The sequence below is a fragment of the Vigna umbellata genome, chromosome 4 (genome assembly GCF_029865625.1).
Source record: "Vigna umbellata cultivar VRB3 chromosome 4, Vumbellata_1.0, whole genome shotgun sequence".
In the NCBI taxonomy this organism is placed as follows: Eukaryota; Viridiplantae; Streptophyta; class Magnoliopsida; order Fabales; family Fabaceae; genus Vigna; species Vigna umbellata.
In genome coordinates, this window is record NC_142168.1 from 32,626,658 (window position 1) to 32,642,393 (window position 15,736).

At 36.9% G+C, this 15,736-nt stretch overlaps 2 protein-coding genes across 2 annotated transcripts; one reads left to right on the forward strand and one right to left on the reverse strand.

Annotated features, from left to right (window-relative positions):
* The first annotated feature begins 836 nt into the window (after positions 1-836).
* LOC124836049 (Peptidase M28 family protein) lies at positions 837-5,499 on the forward strand. The gene is made up of 12 exons (XM_047311106.2): positions 837-1,925; positions 2,308-2,375; positions 2,467-2,548; positions 2,647-2,739; positions 2,850-3,002; positions 3,116-3,184; positions 3,441-3,528; positions 3,939-4,031; positions 4,174-4,262; positions 4,374-4,490; positions 4,569-4,709; positions 5,139-5,499. Exons 1-12 carry the CDS (start codon positions 975-977, stop codon positions 5,319-5,321), a joined length of 2,127 nt encoding a protein of 708 aa, XP_047167062.2. The 5' UTR covers positions 837-974; the 3' UTR covers positions 5,322-5,499.
* A 566-nt stretch (positions 5,500-6,065) lies between these two features.
* Positions 6,066-15,307, reverse strand: VPS15 (protein kinase family protein / WD-40 repeat family protein). The gene is made up of 11 exons (XM_047311104.2): positions 14,820-15,307; positions 13,829-13,951; positions 13,679-13,724; positions 13,356-13,516; positions 12,051-12,130; positions 11,580-11,685; positions 11,201-11,377; positions 8,010-11,117; positions 7,414-7,661; positions 7,238-7,337; positions 6,066-6,487 (listed from the first exon to the last, which is right to left on the reverse strand). Exons 1-11 carry the CDS (start codon positions 15,090-15,092, stop codon positions 6,311-6,313), a joined length of 4,599 nt encoding a protein of 1,532 aa, XP_047167060.2. The 5' UTR covers positions 15,093-15,307; the 3' UTR covers positions 6,066-6,310.
* Between the last annotated feature and the right edge of the window lie 429 nt (positions 15,308-15,736).

The window sequence follows — 15,736 nt, forward strand, 5'->3', positions numbered from 1 at the left end:
TCAATGACTCAACTCTTTACAAAGGCAAATTGTTTAAAGGCAAGTGTTTCTGATTTTTTCAATTGGGGCTACAGTAGGGATGACAGAGAAAATGTTGGAGTGAGAGAGATGAAAGAGAAAGGATTGAGAGGAATGAAAGAGGTCAGTAAGGATTTGGGGTTTTTTGTTTTTTTAAGTTTTGAGAATGAAAATTATTAAAATACCCCTAATCTTAAAACTTAGAATCCATATATATAAGGGTATTTTTGTCTACTAAAATCCGGTACACATTGCTAAAATGTACCAACTGAAAAACAGGCCTACGCGCGTTAGCAAACCCATATATATATATATATATATATATATATATATATATATATATATATATATATATATATATATATATATATATATATATATATATATATGACGTTTAATAGTATTTTTTATTTAATGTTTCTGTTTGTAAGTCTTTGTTGGAAATTTTTGGAATTACTTTGGTTACCTTCTCCGCATATAAATACAAGATTTCTTGATAACAGATTAGAGGTCCATATCCATCCCATTCAGGCGAATAGCCACAGAACACAACCGCCAAACGAACTCAAACCACCATAAAAGCATCTCCGATATTCTAATCATAATCATTCTCATTAACTCATTTTGTATAGACCCAATAATATGAATTTGGGAATTTTAATTTCTACAATTTCGAATGAGTCTTATAATTGTTTCAATTCATAAAAACTCATAATCTATAACGATAATAACTTCCCTGGTAAAACTGCATAAGTCCAAGAATTGATTTTTTTACCAGCTGAAGTATGAGTTAGATCATGTTTCGTTAATGTCAACGTTATATAGAAAACCAATCACAACATGTCAATCTCTCTCTCACCAGAGAAGCTGAGTGTTGAAGATTAAGTGCATCAAACATCAAACAAACAGGAAAAAAAAAAAGGATTCAAATTTCTTACTTGTTTCTCCTGTTAAGCATGAAAACAAGCACTACTACAACGTTATTAGCCATAGCCACCTCTTACTTGTTTCTTCTGATAACACCAACACCAAAATCAACGTTCCACTCTCTCTTCATATCCGATTCCCTCTCAGACAATGTTTCAATATCCAACCACCTTAAAACTCTCACCCGCAGACCCCACTTCGCAGGTTCTGAAGCCAACGCTGAAGCTGCATCATATGTTGTCTCAGTCTTCACCTCCTCAAACATACCATCACACATAGCATCCTACGAGGTTCTCCTCACATACCCTTTGTCACGTTCGTTGGTTCTGACAAACCCGCCACCACAACCTCCGACCACCTTCACTCTCCAGCAAGAAACCTACGAGGGTGATCCTTATGCTGACGTGGCAGACGAGGCTGTCCCCACGTTCCACGCGTACGCGAAGTCGGGAACTGTGGCTGGTCCTGTGTGTTATGTGAACTATGGAAGAGTGGAGGACTATTTGACTCTGAAGGAAAAAAATGGGGTGAATGTTTCTGGCACTGTTGTGTTGGCAAGGTATGGGAAGATATATAGAGGGGACATTGTGAAGAATGCTTATGAGGAAGGTGCTGTTGGGGTGGTGATATATTCAGATCGAAAGGACTATGGTGGTAGTGGTGAGGAAAAATGGTTTCCCGATGCGAAGTGGATGCCACCAAGTGGTGTTCAGGTGGGGACAGTGTATGGCGGGTTAGGGGACCCCACAACTCCTGGTTGGGCAAGTAGTGGTGGAGATTGTGAGAGGTTGAGCAAGGAGGAGGTGGAGAAGAGAGGTGAAGTTCCTCTGATACCTTCATTGCCTGTGTCAGCTGCTGATGGGGAGAAGATAATGATGTCACTTGGTGGACCTGTTGCAGAGGATGATTGGCAGGGAAGCAAGGATGCTCCTGATTACAGGCTTGGACCAGGACCAGGAATTCTCAACCTCAGTTACATGGTATTGTTGTCTGTTTTTGTCTAATTGTCTGAACTTTTTACTTGATGAACCCGGAAAGTTAGAGATTAAAGGGACTGATTTCTCTTGAGAGATGATCTTTCATGCACACAGACTTGAAAGTTGAATCATTAGCCACATGTTTAAGGGACATGATGATTTCCCAACTGTGAAACACCATGTTGGTATCAAATTATTGATCTTTACTATTTACTGGAAGTTTGAGTTAATTTGCTAGCTGTAAATTGCAAGTAATTCCTTCTTTCTTTTCTTCTTTTAAACTACTTTTTTTACCAATTATGGGCTTGCGAAAATGTCATATGCAAAAGACCCTGATTGGTGGATTAATCGAGCAGCTGGTGGAATTTTGGATGTTGGTTTTCAGGGGCAGGATGTTATAGCCACAATTCAAAATGTTATTGGTGCGATTGAAGGGGCAGAAGAGCCTGATAGGTATGTCATCAATTTTCATTTAGTAGGACAAGATATGAGATATGTTATGAAAACACACATTTGGTTTAGTCACTTTTGCAATTGCTTGTAGATTTGTCATACTAGGTAACCATAGGGATGCATGGACATTTGGAGCTGTTGATCCCAATAGTGGAACTGCAGCACTACTTGAGGTAACAAGGATTTGTTTTAGGCATTGTTTTGTCTGTTTATGTCAAACCACTGAAAAAAATGGAGCCAATGGCACAAGTGACGTATCTCATGAAATTAGGTAGCCCAGAGGCTAGGGAAGCTTCAGAAAAAAGGGTGGAGACCTAGAAGAACAATTCTATTATGCAATTGGGATGCTGAGGAATATGGCCTTGTAAGTTTCTTTACTTCTCTTGTTTCTCCTTATTGTTTTTTATTTTTTTATAGATCAACAGTAGCATCCACAGGAAGCAAATGGAAGTTTGATATGATTATTCCCTCCAGATAGGATCAACTGAATGGGTAGAGGAGAATAGAGAAATTCTTGCTTCAAAAGCAGTTGCTTACTTGAATGCTGACTGTATAGTTGGTGGACCGGGGTTCAATGTCCGTGCAACTCCACAGCTTGATGAATTGATCAAAAAAGCAACACAGGAGGTATCACCAAAGCTGAAATGAAAATAATAGAATAAGCTATTTTTCCCATAATCAGAAAAATAAGATACATGATGATGGCACCAATCACTTTGTAAGTATTGATTCTTATGCAGGTCAAAGACCCTGATAACTCATCACAGAGCATTTATGAATCTTGGACAAGTTCTGGTAGTTCTCCCCTGGTGAGCATATTGCTTTTTGCTTCCATCTTATACGTTATAAATCCAATTAATTGTATCGGGATTTGGCTGAGGAGAGACTGTAGACAGAGGGAAGATCAAATCAGCATTGCAGAGTGGACAAATTCAGTTTACTTTGCTGTTAATTTTAACAATTAGCCAATAATCACTGGGGATTAAACTTTGGAGTGGTACAATATGAATGTCTAATTGTTTTTTATATGCTAATGAACTATTTCTGTGCGATGAAACTTGAAAGTTTGGGAGGTTAAGGGGTGGAGGATCAGATTATGCTTCTTTCTTGCAACATGTAGGGATTCCAGCTGCAGACATAGCCTTTGGAGGAGGTAAAAGACAAAACTCATTGTTTTGATCATTGAGATGTAGAGATGTAGATGTATCATTATTCTCATGTCCACCATGATGTCATTTTTCTGGTCAAGCACCTAACAAAATGAAAGAAAGAAATCACAATATTCAATTCAGAAAATAACAATTCAAATTTCATATACTGCTGTCAAACAATCTCAAACTACGTCAAAGTTCATGTTTGAATAAACTTCTCTATAAGCTAAGTAGTTATAAGAGAAGAAAATAAGATAAAACACATAGACTTTCTCCATAAACTAAAATCAATTTAGGTACCTCAGTTAGGAGCCTTATCCAACTGAGCAATGACAAGCAAACTCAGGATGTGACGCCTACCAAAAAATAACATTTCGTACCAAGTGTTTATTGTAACTTCCTTTTCATTCAGATATTGCAGGATACCCAGTATACCACTCTCTCTATGATGACTTCGTCTGGATGGAAAAATTCGGGGATCCTATGTTTCAAAGGCATGTTGCAGGTTGATTACAAGAGAGGGGAATTTTTTGTTACCATGTTTGACTATAGAAGAATAAGCTTTAATTAATTCTCACTATTTACTGCATGCTTATTACTATTCTGTAGCACTGATCTAATATTTGCTTGTGTTGTGGAAAAAACAGCTGCAAGTGTTTGGGGTCTAGTGGCACTTTGGTTAGCAGATGAGGAATTCCTACCTTTTGATTATCTATCTTATGCTAAGGAGCTCCAGGTGTGCCTACATTAGATGGTGTTTTAATGCAATTTATGCAAAGACTGTGCTCAGGGAATTTTATTTGAAAGCATGAAAGCTACTTGACAACACCAAATATTGAAATCACAGCTTAGCATGGAGTTTCTGGAGGATGAGATTTCAAATAAAGACATAAATTTGTCACCTATGTTCAAGTCTATTAAGGAGCTTGAGAAAGCAGCTATCAAGATAAATGAGCAGAGAAAGGTGTGCTTAGAGTACTTTTTTAAATGACCAATAGCATATATTGGTTCTTGTTTAAAGCATTGAAACGTGATTGTTCAGGAAATAGAGGTAAGCAAAAGTTGGATAACATGGAAGAAGGACCACTTGAAAGTGAGAGAGCTGAATGATAGATTGATGATGGCTGAGAGGGCATTCACTGACAGAGATGGTCTTTTTGGAATCTCATGGTATAAACATCTGGTAAGTTTTTTTCAATTCTGATTGCTTATGTAAACATTATGCAAAAGCAAGTCTAGAGTCTAGCTAGTGTAAATGATATGGGCAATATATTTTTCTTTTATCTCTATTTTCTTGCCACATTATATCACTTAGCATTTTTATGATTTTTTTCTTTTTTTTTCTTATGATGTCAAATGACATTAGGAGTGAATGCATCATTATTCAAAATGAGAATGTTTTGACAGTAAACCAAGGCTACTAGTAAAGATGAAATTGAAGGAATTTTTAACCTAAAGAAAGTTAAAAGATGATGAAATTGAAGGGATGGAGATAATGTAGAAAACTTGGCAATATAATCTATAGTTTAGATGTAATTACCTAATAGAAACATTTTGTTTAAGTTATCCAAACATTAAATTAAGTATTATTGCCCTTTCATTCCATTTTCAGATCTATGGACCATCAAAACATAATGATTACGGCTCTCAATCTTTCCCTGGAATAGATGATGCAGTTAAAATGGCCAAAAATACACATACTGCAGAATCATGGCATCTTGTACAGCACGAAGTTTGGAGAGTCTCTAGAGTCATTAAACATGCCTCGCTAGTTCTCGTCGGTCAGCTAACATGAATACAAATTTACTTGTACATTTTCAATTCATGGTATATTACATCTCCATAAGAATAAATATATGTATATACGCATAAATCCTCAACTCTCATTGAATCGTTTTCATGGTGTTTGTAAATATTACGTTTCTTGATGTGAACCTTGCAATGAAACGTCCTGTTATCACTTTTGCATTCAATGCTTGCTTGCGTATATTTCCTGAACATCTTGGCGACTGGCAGAAGGAAAAATGATACAGAAGATTGTTGTTTTTTTGTCTAAAGTATAAAAACTGATGACAGATATGGCACAAACTAGAGTTTGGCCATACATGAATTAGAAAAAGGAACTGACGAGACATTTTAAGTTAATTACTTATTATTGAAAGAGGAAATTGTTTAATCGTCAAACGTAGTAGGTTGGAATTTTCATCCTAGCCACTTTTGCTTATCGCACTTAAGGAGGCTGACAAGCCTGCGCTGAAAACATATTTTGGCAGATATGAAATCCGAGATGTAAGAAATTAACGTTGGTGTTATCGTCATATGAATTGATCAATGGCAACAAATTAATTGGGAACCACAAAACATCAAAAGAGAAACCCTTCGTAGTGTAAGACACCTTCAAATTAAAGTGAGGTGTTTCTAAAAATATCAAAATCGCAACTTTTTCCTGGAAAACGGACGTTATATTATCAACATCATATTGAACACAAACGTATTCAATTGGTAGACGAAATATTCTTCTAACTATACAGAGGTAATATCACCAATTACTTGTGTCATTAACACTCAAGGGTATAAAAAGATAAGGTCAATGAAACTACCAATAATTCCCTGTTCATATGCCTACGGTATAGATCGGGTGTACAGAAAAATGGAAAAATATATACAGAAACGGGCTTTAGTGACTACCTGGTGGGTTAGTTCCTATAACTTAATTTATATACAATTTTAACTAAGATCTGAGCCTACTTATGTACAAAATAACCAAAAATGAACTTCAGAAATTTACTTCCAAACCTTGATGGCCCCATCTCTACCACTTGAAAGTAACAGTCTCTGGTTTAACTTAATAGAAGCCAAAGAAACAATAGAGTCATGATGGCAACCAGCAGAATCAGTGGCAGCAGCCGCAAGAATTGCCTTTGCTGTCAGCTTGATTGTAAGAGGACGTCTTTTTGTCTCCTGTTTATAAGAGTAAAATATAAAAATTTAGCTACTTCTATTTGTAAACAATTCCACAGCATTACGAAGGCACAGTGAATATAACCCGTCAAATATTCACCGGGATAACAAGGATCCAAGAATTCAAAACGGTTTCGGCCACCCATGCTTTAATGTGTCATCCTATCACTGATTCCCTCCGTAAGCCTATTTATTTTCCCTTGTTCCATTCCTCAACATTATTTCAAAATTATAAATAAAAAAATAAAAAAAACTTCAACAAGACACAAGACATTATATACAGATATGACCTCTTTCAATTTGATCTATAACAAGTCATACATAGCAATATTTTCTCAAAGTTTCAACAAGGAAAAACTGTGAAGGAAGACAAACTTGGAACAATAATCTTCTTTAAGAAAATCATGAAAAGTAATTATTTTGGCAAATATTAAAAAAAGGATAGTTGAGTATGTCTAATTTCCTGACTTGTTCAGCAAAGGAATCATTGGCTATCCCTTGGAAGTTGGGACAGAAAACACCAGGGTGAAAAAAAAAGGATGATTGAACTGAACCAACCAAAAGCTAACTACTCGGGCCATATCTCAAGGATAGTTTAAGTATCTACATTGATATATTCTATTCAGCCGTGTAAAACCATAACCCACCTTTTCTAACTATTCTGATTGAAAACCTCCCCCTCAAAACAAATATTAATGCACACAACAAATAGGAAGCTTGAAAACACAATCAACGGAAAACATAAATTACCTGTACAACTTGCACCCCGAAACTAGATTTTGTTTCATAAAAATCATCATTTCCTATTCCTTTTAAGCTTGGTCCACAAATACAGTAACTTCTGTCAGGACTGCAACAAAGAAGACAAAATATTCAATCAGACCCTTCTTGCAAGAAAAACAAATACTGAAAGTTCGGCACAAAACCTGTAATGATCCCACCGACGTATCTTTAAATCAGTGCCTCCAGTCAACAAATCACCCCCAGGCAAGGGAAGTAATGAGCGAATACCAGGAAGGCGAGGAGGTGGTTCGTTTAGCTCATCAACTCCATACTTGCGATGAACATTCCGTCTTGGATCTGATTGAGAAGCTGGCTTACTTGAAGGTCTAGCCAATGCCCAAGGCAGATCAGACATTTCAGCATCGCTCTCGTAATTGACCATCCTTAGGACCTGTGAGAAGAATTTTTAATTGTAAAAGACAATAATCAGAATATTACTAATATGAAATAATACCTATGATTCAAAATGGTTACATGATACATCATGGTTATAGAAATCTGGATACACAGATCATGTAGTAAGTCTTATGGAACCATCCCATAAGAAATTATGTTACACAAGAACTCGAGCACTAATGAAAAAAACAAATGACAGAACTTCAATATAAAAAAAAGAAAAACACTTTTCTCTGGATAAATAGAACTTTGAACTTAGTTGGAATATTTGTTGGCACTGCATCTTGTAGCACATCTAGCTTGTTAATATCTATAAACAAAGAAAAAACAGTTAACCTCATACCTGGTGGCAGCTACCATTCTCTGCATTCCAAAGAGAAACTTCATTGCAACCTGCAGCCACATAAACAAGGGGCCTGGCAGCTGAAGACAAAGAAGCATTTGAAGGAGGAAGAAAGAGACACATCTTTTCTATAGGGCAAGCAAGAGAATACTGCCAAGAATTAACAGGTATAAGAAACCTCAGGTCCCAAAGTGTAATAACCCCCCGGGATGACCCTGATACAAACCAATTACCACAAGGCCCTGATGCCAGAGACGAAGCATAGCCCTCCTCAGGAGCAGCTCTAAGAGTCCAGGCATTGGAATTTGACCTAGTATCCCACAGATGAATGCCACAGTTCTGTGTGCTATACATAATCGTATAATTATCCACAGGGCAATTCAATAGGTTGAGTATGGCACCTTCTTTGATATCCTTCTTTGTGATATCAGCAATGCCAGAATATTTCTCGACAACGTTTCCTAGACCTCTAGACATATGATCAATAGAAAACATATGAATAAATCCATCAGACGCTCCAATTATAACTTGTGCAGAACCTGGAAGCATTGCTGCACACAACACTCGGCTTCCCTCCAGGTGATAAGTTAGCTTAGACCTGAATGAAATGTCTTTTTCTAGCTTTCTAGAATCCCAAATCTTGACTGTAGAATCATCAGATGCACTCACAAAGAAACTATGGTCAGCAGATATAGCAATGTCATTGACGGCTGATCGGTGCTCCTGGAGGTGTGCAACCAACACCCCACGGGGCCTCCAACCAGAATCAGGAATGGAAACTCGAGCATGGGATGGAAATCCTGATAGATCAGTTTGGGCAGTTGCATCTTCCATAGCAATTGAAGTGCCTACATTAGCAGATGATCCCAAATCTTGAAACGTGCTATTAATATAGGCAGTCTCATTTTCCCTGGCATCTGGTTCATGTACCACTCGATGGAACTGTTTAGAGCCATTGCTGATGCTAAACGAACCTGAAAAAAGCTTTGGTGCTGGAACTGAACTAGCCAAATTAAAGGACGTGCTTAGTGGATTAACCCAGGGCATTGCAGATGAACTAAAACCCAGAGAACTCATTGGCAATGGAGGATCAGATGCAGCAGGCAGAATTCCCATTCCCCGCCGGTCCACACTGAAGGAATACAGAGGTATGCCTTCTGACGGCTTTTCATAAGTCAAACTGTTCACACCACTAAAATTTGGTGACATAAATCCTGAAAACTGTAACTTCTCCATGCCTTGAGTATCACGATGTCCTGCAGCATTGCTATCATTATGCACAAAGGCTCCCATATCTCTCAATTTTGCCTCAGCTTTGTCACAATCAATTATCCCTGGCTGTTGGAAGCCAGTGCTGACAGTTTGTTGAACCCCAGGACCTTGTTGCTTGTCAGTCCAGTTGTTTAATGAGTCCAACTCTTCAATTCCTTTTTTCAGTAAATCCATTTCCCATAGTTTAGACTGTGAAGAACTATACCATATTTTCCTTTGTCTTTCTAACATGTCCGAACTCCTGGAGTTCTCCAAGACTTCGTAGAAAACCTGTCTTGAGACGGGAGGTTTTAAACATGAAAGCAGAGCCCTCTCAGAAGCAAGAGACACAGGCTGCCTGCGGAGGAAAGGCCGTATAACAGGAGCAAGGAAAACATAAGAATCTACTGCACCCAAGCACTCACTGCTAGCAGCAATAAAAGAGACAATCGATCTCCGTACCCATTCACTAGGATAACACAATAAAGGAAAGCCACGCTCTATCATTTGAAGTAATGTCCTCTTACGGAAGAAACCATTTTTACATAGAATAGACATACATTCTACAGCTTTAACGATGACTGATTCCGTCATGTCACTTAAAGCTTGCTCAATATAAGGTAATAAATATTCTTCTACACTTCTTTGCCCCACAAAAAAGCAGACATAAACTATTTTTTCATAGAATACTGTCCTTAATTGCTCATCCCGATCATTTAAGAAAGCAGGAAGAATGGGTAAAAGAGAGTCATTACTCTGTCTCACACCAAAGAAGTAGCACAGTTTGCCAATATCCTGAAGAAGTGCTCTCCTTATATTTGGGGTTTGCTTAGGACCCATAACAAGTTCTTGGACAACCTCCGCAATGGATTTCCTCAGCTGCAGAAGTTGAACTTCGCCATTTATCCTTTTCATTCTTCCAGAAGTCTGATTGGATGATGTCAACGGTTTCTGTGACAAACTCAATTCATCAAGGACACCTGCCTCACTCAAGCTTACTGAGTGTATCAGGAATCCATAAGCAGTCAGTGCCAGTTTAGCTATATTGCTGGCATAGCATATCCTCACACTTTCCTCAGGATCATCAGGAAGCATAGAAAGCATTGGAAGAATATACTCAGGAAATATCTTCGCATCACTGGGAGGAAAATCCCTCACTAAGGGAAGAATGTCACACAAAGTCTCCAAAGCAGCACAACGGACAATTGCTGCTGAATCTGAAAGCATTACAATCACATATGGGATAACACGCTGCAAACGATCTTCATCATCAACATATAGGGCAGACGCCTTCAACAAGAGCACAGCTGCCCTCCTCAGGTGAGGCAACTTGATATTGCGGATGCAAGAGCACAGCAAAGAAGTTATCAACACCATGCCTTCACATCTCATACTATCCTTTGGTAAAGGTAGAAAAGGAATTCCAAATGTATCTGATTGACTATCATACTCAGACATCAATGAATTCAAATCATCCATGGCAATACTTTTCAAAAATGGATGATCATTTCCTCGAAAAGCATTGGAGATAGTTTGAAGCAGTTTACCAGTTTGCAGATTTGTTAGATTTTCAGGGAAGGTTGAATTATGTGCATTTCCTGCTACATCCGATGGACTATTATTTCTTTTAGCATCCCTCAGTAGGCTATTAATACCACCAAGAAGTTCATAGTTCTCATGAACTAAGCCTTTGCCTATGTCATCTCTCTTCCTCATTGAATCCTTCACGAAACTCACACTTCCTTTAGCAACCATCTCTTCCAAAAGTTCCCCAGAATTAGCAGCTACATCATCATATGACTGATTGTTCATCATTTGTTTAAGTATCTCCGGAAAAGCACTTTGGCATAGTAAAACCTATACAGAATAGTCAAAGCAATCAGGTAAAATAAACAATTTACCGAAAGTATCAAATCCCTAATGATAGCATATAGGTATACCCTCATGTCGGAATGAAGAGGACTCCAGCAACGGTAAAAATCATGAAGAAATGGTGAAAAATAAATCGGAAAAACAACTGCAGCATATTCCTTCAGATATCTTTCAGCAGAAAATCGGGACTCTGGTTCTAACTGGATCATGTGCAATATCATTTTACGGATCCCAATATCTGGTATCTGCACCCCATACATATAAAATATTAAAAAGTGAGTCATGAGCATCTGTAGCGTATGTCTACTGATGGTACTACAGGAATACCGAACAAGACTAACAAGTGCATGCATAAATATATATATATATATATATATATATATATATATGTGTGTGTGTGTGTGTGTGTGTGTGTGTGTGTGTATGTGTGTGTATGTATATACATACTTTTTCAAGGTGTTGACTTGGATCATATTGGCCTCTGCGATAAGCAAGAAGTTGAGACAGTTCAAATAGTGGCTGCCCCTCAAGGAAAAGTTCAGCTATTACACACCTGAAGATATAAAATGATATTTCAACTTAGAAAATAAAGAAAAAAAGCATAACAAGAAAATAGTACTTAAGAACATGATATAACTACAACACAACATTAGTCATTGCTTCCACAAAATAGAGCTAGAGAGTCAAGGTTAAACATAAGTTTACATAAAACTAAATCAACAGCAGAATTAAACATCACCTCTACCTCACCATAATTACAGTAGTATAAGGCCTTGCAGATCAATTATTTTCTGCATTGCTCTAATAACTTAATTAAATTACATGTGCATAAATATTCCTATTTTTAGCCTGAAACATAGATGGTTGAAAAACTAGATAACATCTACGTTAATATTCTTGCAGTAAAAGAATGCTCACCCAACAGCAAATATATCCATATAGGGTTTTAAGGGGGTATCTTGTGCCACCTGCATCTCCCCTCCATGTTCATAAAATCTCTGAAAGCAACGCCCCAAAAATAATAAACAAAGAAGAAATTGAGAGAACGAGAGGGTTAGTAACATAATCATGTTAGGTATAAACAAGTAGACACTAACAAGAAAACACGTAATCAGTGGAACAAAAAGGATTAACAGTTTTTGTCACTAACTGCATTTTCTATTTGAATAAAACAAAAGATCACAACAAACTTTGTGCAATAAAGGTCAAAATTGTTAAATCAACAAAAAGAAAGTACATAAATTGCCCCTCTAAGATCATGACAGATTTTTTGTTCATGTTAGCTTCAATTCTCAAGCACAGAAGTGTTTTATTTATAAGCTTGTGCTGAATACTTAATTAAATTAAGCCTCTAAACAGAGGGTTATGTAGTGAGCACTCCACTTGCCTCTTTATCCTTAAACCTCTATATACACAATAATATCATACTTAACAGTTTAACAACATATATTGTTGATCTAACTTCCAACTCAGTTTGTTAGGGGTTGGAAGGTATATGAGAGAAGAAGGTATAGGAGAGAAAGAGAAGGCCGAATGGTGGAAGGCGGAGAAAGGTCAAGCCGAACGGTGGAAGGCGGGGAGAGGTCAGGCCGAACGGTGGAAGGCGGGGAGAGGTCAGGCCGAACGGTGGAAGGCGATGAGGAGTCGAGCCGAACGGCTGAAGGCGGTGAGAGCTCAAGCCGAGCGATGGGAAGCAGCAAAGAACCTGAGCCGACCGGTTGAAGAGTTACTATCCTAACTGTTGTAGGAGTTAGGATAGGCAGGAAATATTTAGTAATAATTATAGTAAATAGAACTATATCCTAAGGAAATATTCAGTATAAGTTAATTATAGTAAATAGAGCTATATCCTAGGAAAATATTCAGTATAAGTTAATAATAGTAAATAGAACTATATTCTAGGGAAATATTTAATATAAATAAAGCTAGATGCTATTGTTTAGGGAATGCTTTTGATTATTGAGTTTGTTGACAGGCAATTATAGTCCTGTGAGGAAGGTTATGCTCCCAACTATCATTGTTTAAGGAATTCTATTACCATCAATAAGAGAAATTCATTCTTTCATTATCGTTTTCTGCCTACTGTGATCGTGATTAATTACGTCTCCTACTCGGAAACATAACACAGTTGCAACAAAAATGCATCTTGGATGAGCAAACAATTGAAATAAGATATACAACAAAAAAATAAATGAAATAGACAAAAAGGGGAAAAGAAAAAACCTCAGGTGCAAGATAACATAGTCTTCGTCCACCAGTGTCAAAGAAAAAAGAGAAATCAGATGGGTCATCATATGGAATGTATGTGGGTTTGAAAGAGGCAAAGTCAGCAAGGTAAAGCCAATTGGAGGAGGTAATCAGCACATTCTCACACTTGATATCACCTTAAACAAAATGCAAATTTTTACAAATAACATCAATGCACAGTCAAGCCGTGATAAGAGAAGGTACATTATCATCAGATAATAAATCCTTTTCCACTCTGTCCTCCAGTTTCTTATTGTACACATCTTTAAAGGATGGACTTCAGTTAAATCAAAACTTACCGTGACACACTCCATTCTCGTGGCACTGGTTTACAGCTACAAGCAACTGCACATCACCCCCAAAACAACAAGTCAATAGAAACAAATCCAATTCCGGCTCCACCCTACACTAACTAAAACAGTAGATTAGGAAAGAACGACGAATAATACCTGAAAAGCCAACCATTTCTTCTCAACAAGACAAAGAAAAGGTCGAGTGCTTAACCTATCATGCAGATTATGAAAGAAATACTGCCTCAAAAGGTAGGCGGCTTTATCCGTTTCTTGCCAAAACTGCAACACAAGACTCTCACATGCTCAGTTCCAAACAATAGCGTGATTTTGGAAGTGCCAACAAAATTGATTATGAACAAAAATAGATTTCCCAAAATGGATTATCCTTGAAGTTATTTTTTATGTCTTTTTCTAAAAGCAAGTTGTGTTGTATTTAAAGACACTTCAAATTACAAAATGACGCAGAAGCTAACACTAGCTGTTTATGCTTTGACGCAAACTACTGCAGTTGGACGACAAACCAAACAGACATAGGGTGTGTTTGAGACAATTGCAAAAATAAAATTATTCTAATAATCAATTATATGTCTTTTTAACAACCGATTATAATAAAATAATTATTATTTGGGTAAGTTCGCGGAAAGAGGTCTAAAACAATTTCCTTTGAATGCAACAAAAAACAAAATCAGTTTTTTATATAAATCTGAAAAGGAAAAGAAAATTATAAGCTACAAATTTGCAGAAGCAAAAAAACACTAATTTTTCAGTTTTATTTTTTGTACAATTTTCAAGTGTTGATCCAAACACAGCATTATCTGCAAACAGCTTTTATTTCCCTAAAAACCAGCTGTAGATTTCAGCTGTCACCAAACATGCTTACTAGGGACACTCAGTATAATTATTTTTATTCATGCAAGAGTCACATAAAGGTACTTCAACTCAATCAATTCCAGAGTCAAAATTAATCATCAAAGCGGAACTAAACATATAAGCATTCACCTAAAATCACATTAGCTCGTATAACGTCAATTTTTCAAAATTATACTAAATCGAAGATTCTAAAAATGAACTAATACATTGATTAAATAATCAAGTAATTAAATATAAAAATGACGGAATGAATTGATTCAATAAAGCAGAGGGAGACCTGAAACGGCCAAACGTGAGGGTGATCGATGGAGGTGAAGATTTGTTTGATCTGAGAGAGACGGCGTTCGTAGTCGGAGAGATCGAGGAAATCGCCGCGCTTGAAATAGACCTTGACGAGTACCAAACCCTCGTCGTGTTTGCACTGAATAGACTTGAAGAAACGGCCACGACCTAACACCTCCTTCAGAACCAGATTGTACGTCGACGGCAGGTCATGCAGGTAGTACTCCGACGCCGAAACCTGCGTCGTGCGCGCGATTTTGTTTCCCATCGCGCTTCCGTCTCGCGATTAAGTGCTTCTACTGCTTCCCATTGTCTTTCGCTATTCTTCTTAGTTGAACAAATAAATACGCTTCGGATTAATATTATTATTATTATTATTATTATTGGGAGTGTTTGTTTGGAAGGAACTTCCAATTCCAAATGCAAACGCGGTTGCGAATGAAGCAAAATATTTAGCGTCGCAATGGAATCGAATGATTCTTTACGTACGGTTCTGAATGGCCGGTTCGGTTCACTTGAACGTGATACCGTGGACTAAACTGTTTCGTTCGGACTCAGTCAAATTTTTCAGTAGTTTATGTAATCCAAACTAAATCAGTTGGTTTAAGATTGCTTAATTCAGTTAAGATTATGTAAAATTTTATTTTAGAAAATACAAAATATTATTAAAATATTTACACAAATTAGTACTAAATGATTCGGAAAATACTCAAGTTAATAATATAATAAATAAAGTTTTAAATTCTTAATAAATATAATTGTTGAATTCGTAATAATATAAATTTCAAGATAAGTTTATAATTAATATAAATTTAATCATAACCCAACAATTTGGATGACCTACTGGTTGCTCTGATCGTCCAGATAAAGCGAACCAGACTCTCATAAGTTAAATTAAAAAAAATGTAAATA